Source organism: Melospiza georgiana, chromosome 9, assembly GCF_028018845.1.
Source record: "Melospiza georgiana isolate bMelGeo1 chromosome 9, bMelGeo1.pri, whole genome shotgun sequence".
NCBI classification, from domain to species: domain Eukaryota; kingdom Metazoa; phylum Chordata; class Aves; order Passeriformes; family Passerellidae; genus Melospiza; species Melospiza georgiana.
The window spans coordinates 20113648-20128207 of record NC_080438.1 but is presented as its reverse complement, the minus strand read 5'-3'; the positions used below and the strand labels follow the sequence as shown (position 1 = coordinate 20128207).

Here is a 14560-nt window from a genome sequence, read left to right as displayed (position 1 = left end):
TTATTTGAAAGTCATTTGCTTAGATCCCCATAGTCTGTGGGTTTGCAATATACCTTATAGTTCTTTGTGCTGCAGTCTGTCTCTCAGTATGTATATTTGCAATTAAATCACATTTTTATTTTCAGATAAAGCTTTCCCCAGGGTTAAAGAAACTTTTCACAGTAACAGCAGTGAGTGCAATATCTGTGATTTTTCTGGCCCATCACTTTAAAAGAAGACGTGGAAAGAAAAACAAGAAAGTGCCACCATGGGAGCCAGCTCATCTCGTATTAGAGTGTACCAAAGCAGCTGCTTCAGAAAAAGGTAAGGCATGGAACCCCCAAGCTGGGGTTTTTTTGTTGTTTTCTTGGAGAGGGAAGAAAGTTGTGTGAGGGGATGGGTATGCATAACTGTCGTAGTAAACCAAACTATTTTCCTTTGTCCATGGGATAGTTTGGGTTGGAAAGGACCTTTAAAGTTCATCCAGTCCAACCCCTGCATTGAGCAGGGATGTCTTCAGTTAGACCAGGTTGATCACAGACCCATCCAACCTGGCATTGAGTGTTTCCAGGGATGGAGCATCCATGACTTCTCTGGGCAATCCATTCCAGTGTTTTAGCACTCTCATTGTAAAACCTTTCTTCCTTGTTATCCAATGTAAATCTTTTAGTTTTAAAACCATAACCCCTGATCCTATTGCAGCAGACCCTGCTGAAAAGTCTGTTTCCATCTTTCTTATAGGCCCCTTCAAGTACTGAGAGGCTGCACTAAGGTCTCCCTGGAGCTTTCTCCAGGCTGAATAACCCCAACTTCTAGCATTTGCTCAGAGGGGAGGTGCTCCATCCCTCTAATCATCTCCATAGGATGGAACATCTGAGTTGGTTCGAATTTTTAGACTTTGAATTTTGAATATGTCAAATTAGAAACTAAATTACAGTATCTTTCTTTTAAAGAAGCTGGGCTTCTTGTCAAAGGTGAAGTTTTAATCATGAACCAGGATTAAAACTCTTTTTATCAATAGTATGTTAACAATGGGTTTTGCCATTCTTACATGCGTATCTCAATATGGAAAAATTCACATCTGATTTTTTATAGAATAGGCAAATTATTAAGGTAAAATGCATAGTTATTGTTACAGACAATGAATTCTAATGTGTAGTTTCTCAAGTAGAACTGTAAATAAAAGACTAATTATTGTTTGCTTCTAAACTGGATTTTATTGAAAAGAGTAAATGCAATTCTTGATAGATTTGCACAAGAAGCAATATTGAGTTTGCAAGAACTTTAAAACAAATTTGTCTCTTAGGTTCTAGTTGTTCCAGTAGTCGACAAAACTTGACTCTTTCTCTGAGCTCTGCCAAGGAAAAAGGATCTCAGTCCTGTATCTATGCAAATGGAGGACTTTTCAGTAAATACTCTGGTTCAGTTCAGAGCCTGGCCTCGGTAAGTAAAAGTGTGTTAAGGCTCTTGAATGTCTGTTAACTTGTATTGGATATGCATCTAAAGGCTTCACTGAGCTGAAGGAAGCTTCCTGAATGAACTGCACAGGCAGCCAGAGATGCTGAGAAACCACTGTCCTTCCCACAGAGTGAAAGCAGTTTCTAGGCACATGGCTTGGATGTGGTGTACTCAGGCAGGAACGTGATTTTAAGGATACTCTCTTTTATTTTTCAAGGTTCAGAGTGCCACCTCTTGTCACAGTTGTGCTTGTGCCAATTCTAATTCCTGGGATAAAGCAGATGAAGATGACCTTAAGCTTGTCAATATTCCAGTGACTACACCTGAAAATTTGTATTTGATGGGTAAGTTGTAATAAGAACATCCAGCATCTGCTTACAATGAATGTAAATTATTTTTGGCTTTATGGTAAAGTGACACAAAATATTACTGTGTTCTTTCTCAGTGTCCTGTTGGCAAGTGTCAGAGAACATTTCCATAAAATAATGAAATCATACTTGATCTAAAGTTAGTTTTCTAGAACACTTTTTCCTCCACTATTTGCAGTAGTAATCCTTAAAATCAAGCCATGACACATGGGGAAAATGGCCATGTTTCTTTACACAAAAAGAAGGTAAATATGTACTGGCTATATACTGATACAGACTGGGAAGTGATGTTGTTTCAGCTTACATCTCTGTGATAATGATGCTTGTTTTAGCTACATATTTTCCTGTGTCTGTAACGCGTGAGTGCAGCTGGAGCTGTTGCTGCTCTGCCCTAGGTATGGAGCTGTTTGAGGAGGCCCTGAGGCGCTGGGAGCAGGCCCTGACTTTCCGTAACAGGCAAGTTGAGGATGAAGCAATCTGTGGTTCCATTAAGCTGGGAGCAGGAGATGCAATTGCAGAAGAAAGTGTAGAAGTGAGTACATCCCATCTGTAATCTACTGGTGCTGCCCTGACAATTTGTTCTGTGTTATTGCCTGAATCTTTGCAAATTCAGTTACCAAACTTGACAATTGATTCAATTTCCAGTTTAATGGTATTGTATTTAAAGGAGAGCTAAGTTCATTTCTTCTGACTTTTTTGGTTGGTTATGTGGAGGAGGGCATGGGAAGGGAGCCAACATTATTTATCTTTTGGCAATTGCTGATGCATCAGTGTTTGCTTCTGGACAGTATTATCGAGCCATCAAGCAGACAACTTCCCTGCCCGTAATCCCTTGGGTCCTCTCTTTCTTTTATGATTATGTGAGAGGGTATCTGCTTGCCAAAGATAAATGTCTCAGGGAAAAATAATCAATTTGTGCATATTCACAAACAATGTGCTTAAACTTTTTCCTCCTGTCTTATAAACGAAATGCTAAAAAATATTTTGAAATAAACAGGTATGTGCTACTTTCATTATTCCTAGTGCAGCAAACATCACAGATAATTTTTTTTTAAATTTAGATTTTATTTTTTATTACTCTAAATAAAATATGTGTGTGTTCTGAAAAGTGTATCTATTGTGGATGTTGAAGTTTTCATCTGACAGTGTCCCTGTGTGGTTTGTAGGAAATTAATGTGTCACGGTTTGTTCTGTGAAGACTTAATATCCTTGGACTTTACAAAGGAATCTTACAGGCTAAAAGCAAATAGAAAAGCTGCTAATGTCTGTCTTCTTGCAGGATATCATTAGTGCTGAATTCATTCATAAGCTTGAATCCCTTCTTCAAAGAGCTTATCGTCTTCAGGAGGAGTTTGAAGCCACCCTTGGGGTCTCTGATCCTGCTGCTCTAGCTAATGATATTGGTGAGTACTGCTACTTTACATCCCTTTTGCTTGTAATTATGGCTCTTGAGGGGAGGAGTGAGAAATCCACTGAGCAAAATTGTATTTATCAGTAAATCAACAACAACAAAAAATCACATTCTTTATGTTATTATGTTGTGTTTGATAAAGTGGTTCTATTTTAGTTAACAATGGATTGAAAGGAAATTGTTTTCTTTGTAACTTATCAGTATTTAAACATTTATACAGCAAGAATATATGGCCCTTTTTATAGCATGGGTGTTCAGAGGTCTTATGCATCCTCTGAACTATGAAATTTGATATGCTTTTATCATAATTTTTTTATCAAAATGGAAAATTAAACTAGAAAGACTTAATCTGAAGCAGATGTCCATTAGCAAAGGTCTTATCTCTGGTGGTGAAGTATATCAGTTCTGAGTGCCTAAGCTGTTACAACAGTGAATATAATCAGTAGTTGCTGCCTGACATGCTGATTAACTACAGATAGTTTGATTATTTTTATTGAAAGAATTGGATATTAAAGATGGATGCTGTTGTACCCTTCCATAATTCAAGATGAGGCATCTGTTCTCGAGTGAGTGTAGAGTTTGAGGGCAGAGCACGTTGTGGCTCAGTCTGGCAGGAGCCGTGGTGCCTGGCACGAGGTGGCAGTGCAGTGCTGTGCTGTGCTGTCCTCGCTTGGCCTCCCTCCTGCATCCACCAAACACAGCCTTGACAAGGGGGCAGTTACATCTGGGTCAGAGCTGGCTCTCTGACTCATCTGCATACACCTGGAAATGTAACCCTTAAAGCAAAGAAGCGTTTGAACATTTCGGTTTGGTTTCATCTGAAGCCATCAGTCAAGTTGCATTGTATATCCATTACAATTAGAATTTCATTTGTGATTTCTGTCTTCAGGCCAAATTAATAAAATGGTACTCAAAGGACTTCATGTGATTGCTCAATGTGTTTAGTTATTACCAATGTGTTTTGTTGATTACCCTGGGAGTATTTACAATTAATATTTCATTTTTCAGATGTGATAACTAAATTCTTGTTTACCAAGAATGTTCTGAGAATCTGAGTCCTTTCAAACGTTCTTTATATAAGTAATTTGTGATCTCTTGAGTTACTTTATTATTTAAATTTTATTTGTGCTGGCCCAGATGAGAGAGGAAAAAAGTAATAAACTGGTTTAATGAATGCTGTTATCTTTGTTTAGGATTTGGAGCTTTTCATCATTATCTTTCTTTAGCTTTTGACTTGAACAGCAAGTATATTAAAGGATGCTTCACTTTTTCAGAATGTTTTAATAAAAAATCAGAAGGACCATCTCCTGTGAAGCTCTTGTGATGCCTTGAAGGGTTCAAGAGTCACAAGAATAAGCAAGTCCAAGAAAATGATGAAATCACAGTGGTCAAAAGACATAAAGATAGTACAGCTTTCTTTGCGCTACTAAGAATAAGAATAATATTCTACTGCAAAATACAAACTATTTTCTGAACAGAAACAGAAATGGAGGGTCCTATGCTATGTAGGAATGACTATAATTTGTGGCAAAAGGATGATTTATACCTAAAATTTTCTTGGTAGATTTATATCTAAAACTTCTTAAAGAAATTAGATAAAGAAAGCATCCTTATCTACCATTTACTATTCATTATCTTGGAAAAAGAGAATGGGAGTTGGTTGTTTGTTTGTTAAGATTTTGAGATAAATGGGCATTTCCCAGTAATTTGGAACAATCTCCAGCATGTCATGCCTGTGAAACAAGAGTTGCTAATTTGCAGTTCTGCTACCACAGCCAAAATAATACAGTATGTAATTAGTGCCAGTTGATACAATTTCAAAGCAGGTAAGTTTTCTTGGACTGTAGGTTTTTGAGAGATCTGCAGTTTGATGTATTGGTATAGCATAAATTAGGTGATGTTTAGCTCACTGACGTGAACATTTATTTATATTTCTGCCTACTGTTAAGAGAAAGATTTACCTTTTAGGGAAGATATTTAGTTAAATGCTGTAATTTTATCAACTATATAATTGATTATGAAATCATTGTAGAGCCGGAAGTTGATAAAATTTATAATTTAGGGCATTTAAAATATTGAATGAGCAAAAAACAAAGATTACTAATAAGGATCTGAATAGTCTCTTTAAATAGTAACTAACTACATTTGTACTACCAATCCTTCAGATATGAACTGTACATATAAGTGAGAGATTTTAAAAGAAAAATCATGAAGAAACACTTAAGGAAAGTTACACATCATAATCAGTGTAAGCTCTTGGCACATTGCTGCAGAAAAAAACTTTTCTAACCTTTGGCTGTGTGCAAAGACAGCAGCAGCATAGAGGCAGAGATGCAGTCTTGGTTGGTGTGGTTTTAGAATACTGTGTCCAGTCTCTTGGTCATATTTCAGAAGATTGGAGATTGTAGACAGCTCAAAACAAGCCATAAAAATTTCCCATGTTTTGGAAAAACAAGGTAATCTGTGGTTCATGTTGAGCATGTCAGCTCCTTATTGAAGAAAACACTGAGAGGTGACTGACTTGTTCTGAATAGCTGCTTACACATGGAAAAGGTATGTGGTGCTGGGGGACTTGTAGACCTTGTTGTCAGAGTCATAACTAGATCAGATTTCTTGTTGTTCAAGTGAAACAAGTGAAGTTCTGAAGCAAGCTACCCTCAACACACTTCAGAGGCAAGATTTGCTTTTAGTGCTGTTTTGAGGGATGTTTCATTCTTTGGGGAAGATAGAAACCTGGGGTTAAATGGTCAGTGTGGTCTTTCTGGCATTTCAGCATTTCCCTTTGCTACTGTTTTTCCTTCTTCTGTGAGCCTTGGAGTGAATAGGATAAAGCCTTTGTCCTTAATATATTAATTCATAATTGCCCCATCCATGGAAGTGCTCAAGGTCAGGCTGGACAGGGCTTTGAGCCACTTGATCTAGTGTTGGCAGGGTTGGAACTGGATGGTTTTTAATGTCCCTTCCAACCCAAACCATTCTGTGATGACACTTACAGCTCATTAAAAACATTTATAACCAGCTCATGTGCTTCAGGGTTTCAACTGTTCACCAGCTTCAATAATCAGAGAATGTTTAGCTCTGGTTTTTTTTCTCTTATACATAGGAAAGATAGATATGGTTTGTGGATTTTTCTTCTGTTTCCTCTACCTGAAGTGCTTGTGATCAGCCACAGCTGGAGTTGAGGCTCTGACAGTTGGACAGATGTTATCAGGTGCTACATAAATGCCTGACAGGCACTTCTTGTTCTTCCTTATAAGAATGGAAGATGTTTATAATTTGATTTATAAGGAACTCCAAATTTGTTCAGAAGGAAACTTAGGTGAAAATTTTTAGCAACTTCTCAATTTTGGCTTTCTCTGTAAACTCTTCTATCAAACTTCTGGAGCTCCTGAAACCTCTCTCCTGCTATTTATCTATGGTTCAGAGATGCTGCTCCTTCCCAAAACCTTTAAATGTTACTCTTCCCAACATTTCCCTCTACCAAATCAAATTTGGATCTTAGTGCTGCCATTGATAAATCATACCACGGACTTGCTTTTCACTTTGTGATCCCACTTACTATTTTAAGATGGTTGTGCATGATAAACAATTTGCGGAGCAGGAGCCTTCTAGAGGAGGCTGAGGTAACATGTCACAAGGGAGAGTCAGGAATGAGTTACCTGGGGGCCTGTTGGAATACAAGAGCTCACCACTGCAGCCACTGTCTGTCTGTGCCTGAAGTGCCTCTCTTCTGCCTGCTAGGACAGCTACTTCTGATATTTCTAAATATTCAGCTTTCAGCAGTGCAGAAGACAGAGGTATAAATAAATAAGTTTTCTCCCTGTGAGTAGAATACCATTAAGAGTAATAATAATAAAAATCATTACAAATAATAATTTTCAACTTGGTAAGCTGTTGTTGAGTTATAAATTATAAAACCACTCTGGAAAAGACTTGCATTTTAAACAGATGAAATAATGGAATGCCATTGTGTTCACTGTTGCATTCTCCGCTGGACTTTTAGTGTTATCCTATAAATCAGTGAGCTATAATAGGATTTCTGTGGAAAAAGTACTTCTGGACATGAAAATAAATAAATATGTAGGGCTGAACTGTGGTTGTTTCTATGCTGTGCCTCTTTTAGTACTGTGAACCAGCATGGAAAGTCAAAGACAGGCTGTCCTGAGGCAGGCATGAGGCTGCACTCCCAGAAAGGAGGCAGTTGGCACAAAACCGTGAAACAAAATATTCATCCTGTTATTTCTGAGTGATGAATGTAAAGGTGTGTAGAGGGTTAAAAGCTTCCAGGACTTTCAGTACTCTGCCCTTGAAGAAAGCTCTCTCCAATTTTTTTTCCTATTTAGAACTTTTCTAGCAGACTGAAATGTTAGTCGAGTTAACTTGGGAGGAATGCAAAGAGTTGGGAGAGAAACAAAAGCTTTACTTACAAGCAGAATTTCAGGTCAGAGGGGAAAATTCTCAAATTGTTCCTTGTCAGTGCTAAATTCCTAATACTTCATATTATTATTTTAATTTCTACTGTAGAAAGGAATGCAGGCATTCAAACTGATGGGGACTTGTGTACACTGGCCCTTAAACTTTTTGCCAATATTAAAATGTTTTAGTGTTAATACATTTTCATTTTTATAATACTTACTTTTTATTGTGTATCAGTTACGCAGCTTAAAACAAATTAAGTGTTTGAGCTACCACAGTAAAATTGTCACGAAGGTCTGTGCTGTTGGATGATTTTGTTGAAAGGTTTGTCTGTTTCTTTTTTTAATTTTCTTCTCACACTCAAAGATATGCCTGGCATTTTGGAGAGAATAAGCACAGCCTTTAACCTAGTCTCAAAACTGTTTGGAGAACTGATTTACATATTAGGAACCTTTTCTTCAGCAGCTCTTAAAACCAACAAAAATCTTTGCATAATCACTGAAGCTGTTGAAAACTCATTTTTATATAATTTATTAACACAGACTTCTCTAATGTCTTCCTGTCCATGGATTAATATCTACAGCCTGTATTTTCTTCCTTCCTCTCAATGTTATTGGGAAAAAAAAATATTTTGAGTGTATTTTATTTGCCTATATACAATAAATGTTTCTAGTTATAATTCCTAATCTCCAGGAGCAGTTTAATACTTCACTTAGGTGAGCTCTAGTATTACATATTATGAAATAACTTAGAGTTGTGTAACTTTTTATGTTAGCTTGGAAACTTTTTCTTGCTTTGTTCCTTCAAGATAAATTTCCATTAAATAATTTTTTAATTTCTTGGAGATGGCCTAACCATTTTTCTAGTGGCTCAAACAGGATTGAAATTGAAACAAAAGAAAACAGCTTTTTCTCTAAGTGTGAAAATGTATTCATCCCAACAAATGAGGGAAAAGGAAAGAAAACAATATTTCTAAGTCTGAGGAAAAGCCCAGAGAAGTTATTCCATTCCTATTTTTAAAAAATAATGCATATTTTGAACATAATTTTTACCTATTGCAGTTTGTTGAAGTTCAGTAACTGCTAAAACATGAGGTCTCTTATATTACAACTTATTGCTGCAACTCCTTATTTCTGACACCCAAGAGACACTCAAAGTGCAGATATTTGAATTGGATTGCATTTCTTCCCTAATCAGTAATATTTAAATCTTCCCTTTAAAGGCATTTTGTCCAATATTAATAACACTTCCTTTCTAGATGGCTGTCCATAAAATTCCTCATCACAAAGCACTGAGGTACAATGCTTGAACAGAGTAAGATTGGTCATTAGAAGTTCAGTCTAATACTGAAGCAAAAATATTTTTGCAAACGTTTTGTCTATAAAAATACTATAATGCTTGGCTTTCTCAGTGATACTGTTAGTTTTGGCAGTACTCTACTAAAAATGCAAAGTGGCTTTGCATAAACATGCAGAGAAGTTAGTGCTGCTGGAAAATATTGGTATTCATAATATGTATCATAGCTATTTGCTAACATGGAGTGTATTTTTATGTTAATTCTAGAAACTGAAATCTTTTCAACAGTGGCTCAAGAATTTCTATTGTACTCTTCACTGACCCAGCAATGGAGAAGTCAAGGTCACTTACTATGGTCAATTAGCTTGGAGATTTTTCCAAAAGCACTTCCAATAAGATGAGAAAGAATGTTTCTGGTTTTTGAGGACTCTCCTTACTGTTTGCCCAGCAGCTTTGCCATTAGATCCAGCAGTGCAGGCTATTTATACACCCCACTGCTTTCCCTTAAATGGCATCCCCGAGCCCTGTCTTCTTTCTGCCCACACCAAAACTCCTGTCTAAGCCCTTGTCTCTCTCACTTCTTGACTCCTGCCATGTTTTGTCTTGCCTTGTCCATTTAAAACTTGCTTGTCTGACATGGACTTAACTGTTGTTTATAAAAATCACCTTTGCTCATTTTTCTGATCAGATTATTCCTCTCTTAAGAGGTCTCTTTCCCTTGGGAACTTCTCTTCAAATGAAATACAAGCTGGTCCTCCTTTTAGCTCTAAAAGCTGCTTACTATGGAGCCACAATCCCCCAACATGATTTTATTTCCCAGACTTTGTTCAGTTAGCTGTTCCTGTGCATCCCTCCTCAGGCCTCCTAACACAAAATGCATCTCAACTAATTCTGCTTGTTCTTTACAATATGTGTACAGCTGCAATTTTCTCTTTCTCATTTTTTAAAAAACTATTTTAAAAGTACATATTTACCTTCTATTTGAGTAAAGAAATGTAATCATTTTCCTCACTTGTCAGAGCTTGAATTAATAACTGCTTGCCTGCATTTTGAAGTTACATAAAAGTGGTAAAAGGCCTGCAAATGCAGGAGGTTGGGTTTTTTTATTTCTCCTCTCTCATGTTTTTATGATACATTCTTAACAAGTTATAGTTTGCAGATTCTTTTTCTTACTAGAAAAGGTGTACATGCACTTAACTTCTATTAGTTTGTATATATTGTCTAGAGGTAGGAAAAATCAAATAGATGGCAATGAGTGAGAGTGGGATAAGTGTTTATTTTTCTGGCTGGAGTACTGGCAGTGTGAGGTTATAGAAATTGATGATCAGGAACATGTTTTGGTCCATAGAGCCAATTCCCCTTTAGATCTTCTCTGAACAATCTCTTTTTTGCATTGCAGTATGCTTTTAAGAGAGGCTTGTCTGAAACATTTTTGGGCAAAATGAAGAAAGGGGAGCCAGAACAGGCTCAGGGAGATAAAGGCAGTGATAGTTCAGAATTTGAAGAGACTTCTAAAGAAATCAACTCTCTTGGCTTGGTAGCTTAGTATTGGATGTGCAGAAAAAACACTTTGAGCTTTCCCATTGCTTTGGAGAGCAGTATCAAAATGGAGTATTGACAGAATCATAAAATCAGCAAATACAGATCTCTGCACTATAGTTTTATTAATTCAGTAGTTAGAACTAAAGTAGGTACACTTCTGTTTGCAATTTATTTTCAAGGACTTAAAATGAAATTAAAACATTGTGTGTATGTACACATACCCAAAAGCTAAGAACTTTTCTTAATGAATGTGTCTACTATGTTTAAATCTTGCTGCTCTTTAAGTGGAAAACTCTGACCCATCAAGGTGGCATAAAAGATTGTGGTATATCCACACAGTACAGTCTTCAAGAATTGCTGTTAAATTATTATCTAGCACTAGCCATGCCCCATCACTACAGCTCTGCACATTTATTTGCCAAGCATTTACTTTGGAGTGTGATTTTTTTTTTTAATTGTTTACCCTGTACCTGGAAGGCTCAAGTAGCTTGTGTAAGCATTTCATTCCTAATGGCCTTTTAATATCTTACAATTTTCTTAAACTTCTGTTTCAGCTTGAATGCTTCAAAGTTGAAACTATGTGGGAGTAAATTTATTTTTGTGGCAAGTTATAGCAAAAGTGAACAGTAACAATGGAGGGAGTAAAATTTATTATTTATGTGTTATTTTTCTCTCATGCTTCTATTTGTGCAGTAATTGCTAAAACTCTTAGAAAAAGTAACTGGGTTTGAGATGTGTCTCATTTCCCTTTTGATGGTTCAAACTGCAGGGTGTTTTTAAAATAAATTACTGTCTCTAATTCTCTGTGAGCTCTCTGGACTGTGCGCATGTCCCACCTTACCTAATAATCCAGTTTTGTAGCAAAGAGCTGTGGTGTAACTGATTCAAGAGCACATGTCGATCACACCAGGCTTTATTCTCTCCCCTGCTATTTAAAGCTGCCCTTGTTCTACATGGAGAAAGGCTGTGAGTATTTAAAGGTAAATGTATGCATATTTCCACATGGCTTGGCACTGATTAGCAGCTGCTCAAACAGATGCAGTTAAAGTTGCTGTCTAGTCAATGTATTAGTTATCTGTGGTAAACCAGAGTAAGGGAAAATAAAGCAAGGATTGAATAATAATGTACATAGCTTAGGTGATTGGCAATGGTCAGGTTGCTTTAATAATTACTTGCATTATGATTCAAGCATTAATATGTCGTTACCACTGCATTTGGCAACCTTATAGCGTTATTAATTTGCTTTTTTAGTTTAAGTTTGATAATTTGTCTTATTTAGTAAACTAAAGATTCAGAACTCTACATAGAGTACAGCCTTATAGGGATTCTTATCTCATTCTTTCCCATTGTTGGGGACAAGTGGAATACAAGTAGGTCCCAGTCAGTGGGGCACTCCAGATATTCTTTAAGTCTTATTGCTTAAAGTTAAGCATATGTCTTAGAAATTTAAGTTGTCAAACCATGTCTGTGTGCAGCTGGGTTTGCAGAAGCCAGTCACATTCCTGAGCAGTGTCACTGGAGTCTGCAGTGTTCTGTTAAATAGTTCTGCCCTGAAATTGAAGGGAAGACTGAGATTATTAGGCTGTTCTTACAGAGTTTTTCTGTGTCAAACATTCTGAATACAGTCTGAGCCCAAAACACACATGTATGTATCTTTTGGTGTTTATTTCATTGAGGATCACCACCTGTATAGCTGGTTCTGTCTTTGTTTGGTAATTCAGGGATGAGAAGGTATCAGATTTTTCTGATACTGTCTTCATACATGTAAGTGGAATTATCAACTGCTGGGCAGCATATGTTTATTTTAATAGAAGAACAAATGAATGTGTGGGTTTTCCTTTTGTCAGGCTGTCTTTCTTGCTTTGAAATATCAGCATCCCTATGGCATGATGTACTGGCCAAAGAAAAACCTTCCCAGAAATCTTAGTTTGACAAGACCATCTTGGATGGTCCCATACTCTTACGCTGTGTTCAGAAAAGTAGGTTTTGTGCCAGAATACTGCAATGTTTGCTCTTTTGGGTTTCATATAACATGTTAAGAAACTGATTTGAAAAAAAAGGAAATTGAAGAAACAGTTAGAAACACAACAGGTTTCAGGAGCTGAGCAACAGTTGGTGCTTATTATTGTCCCTTTTCATCACTATGTGTGGTAATATCTCTCTTTGAAGAAATGTGTGGTGGGAAAGGCAAGAAGGGGGCAATGAGAATTGCCTTGGAAAAAAGGAAGGGATAACATTGGTAAAGCACTGGTGTAAACATCCTGCTTTTAAGTACCCACTGACTCACAGGTGTGGAAGAACTGAGACCAAAGGGAGAAATTCACTTTTGAGATTCCTCTGTCAGTCTGGTGAGAAGATCTTTCTACCTAACCTGGTTATGCAGGCCTCTGGCATAGGAAAGGTACTGAAGGTAGTAATTTCTAGATGTGGAAGCCTGAAAGTTAACCTTGTGCTTCCTTTCTCTCTAAATGTGGCATTGTATCTTCAATCTGCTCTGCATCCCCATGAGTTAATGTACTGTCACACTGAATGGGGTTGAACAGACCATCCCATTGTCACTAGAAGGTGGCTGTACAAAAATAGCAGTAGGTTGCACTTGGTTTGGAGAAGTGAAGAGCTGAGAAAAGGCAGTGACGTTTAAATCTGATGACTGAGGTGTCTGGCAGGCTCCACAGGGCTGTGCTGTAAAGCCTGGGGCCTCAAAGTCTCAGCTTTGAAATAAGCAGGGCTGGAATTCAAACTGGTCTTTGCTGTGGACAGCAGAGATGTGGTGCTTTCTGAGCTGCAGGAGAATGGAGTGAAGAGCAGCGACAACTTTGTGCTGCACATCCACCCAAACAGACTCTGTCTGGATTAGACAGCTGAGCAAATTCACTTGGTTGCCAGATCTTTTCTCTCAAATCAAATCAAAGTACAGAAGCTGTTACCTAAACTATTGGAGTTGGAAACAGTAGAGTGCTCAGAAGCAAAACTTTTCTATAAAAAATAGGGATTGAAACCTTAAAATCTGGGAAGATATTTAGGTTCAGGGTAAAGAAATTGTGAAAAACTGTAACCCTTTGTAAGTGTAGAACCATATAATGTGCAGTGTTTCCATTTTCAGTGAAATAAAAGGCTGTGTGATAGGGAAAGACCTCTCAGTGACATGTGGTTTACACAAGATATATGTCTCAAATCTGCTTCAGGATCATATGTCTGCAAAGTAGAGAGTCAAAGAGGTAAATCAGAGAGAAAAATGCATGCATACATCTATTTTGTGTTTACTAAGCTGATTTCTCAGCTGTCAGCACACATGATTTGTTAATTCAGGGTATAAAATACATATCAGATGCTGCTTTGTTTTCTTAAAATTCAGATTTCGGCAATGTAGCACCACATGTGTTTACTCTGCCTCTTCCTTGAGATCATAGAGTTTCTCATGATGAGGTCTTTCCATTTTGAAATGTTGGTTTTACAATAAATCTGCTATTATGATTCAGACACAGCTTTCACAAGCCATATTCTCTATAATAAAACTATATTTTTAGCCATTTGGTATTTTCTTTGCTTAAAAAAATAACTATCAGAAAATATTCCAACTCTGTTATCAAATTTATGGAAGAATGCTTTAGCAGATTTAAATCTTGAAAGAATCATTTTATTTATCACCATTCCAGAATATCAAATTTATATAGTATTTCCTAATACTTTTCTCTAATTTGATGTACCTGTGTGCATGGATTATGGGAAATAAATTGAACTTACATTCCTTTCTCAGGTACACTTGATTTTTACATGAAGAGACTAAAATTATTACACATGTAACTTTGTGCTGTTTATTTACCTTTGCAGAATGAGAGCAATAGGATATAAGAGCAGTAGCCATGTTGTTTTGCTTTATACACTATTAAATGTGGTATTCTGCAGGTAATATAACTTTATGGACAAAGTCAGCATCTTGAATGTCTGAAAATAGTCAAAGTATTATCAACATCACAGAAATTGTTATTATTTCTTTCCAAAGTATTTGGAAAATCTCTTGAAGATTATGAGATTATTTTAGGCAAATTGTATCTTTTTCCACATGACAAATATTGCAAATCAGTGCATC

At 36.8% G+C, this 14560-nt stretch overlaps 1 protein-coding gene across 1 annotated transcript in view; it reads left to right on the top strand.

Annotated features, from left to right (window-relative positions):
- Positions 1-14560, top strand: part of MIGA1 (mitoguardin 1) — a 35407-nt gene that overhangs the window by 2622 nt on the left and 18225 nt on the right. Inside the window, exons 3-7 of the mRNA XM_058030490.1 lie at positions 126-303; positions 1286-1422; positions 1655-1781; positions 2201-2337; positions 3085-3208. Coding sequence (XP_057886473.1) covers positions 126-303; positions 1286-1422; positions 1655-1781; positions 2201-2337; positions 3085-3208 — 703 coding nt within the window. The remainder of the gene's footprint in view (positions 1-125; positions 304-1285; positions 1423-1654; positions 1782-2200; positions 2338-3084; positions 3209-14560) is intronic.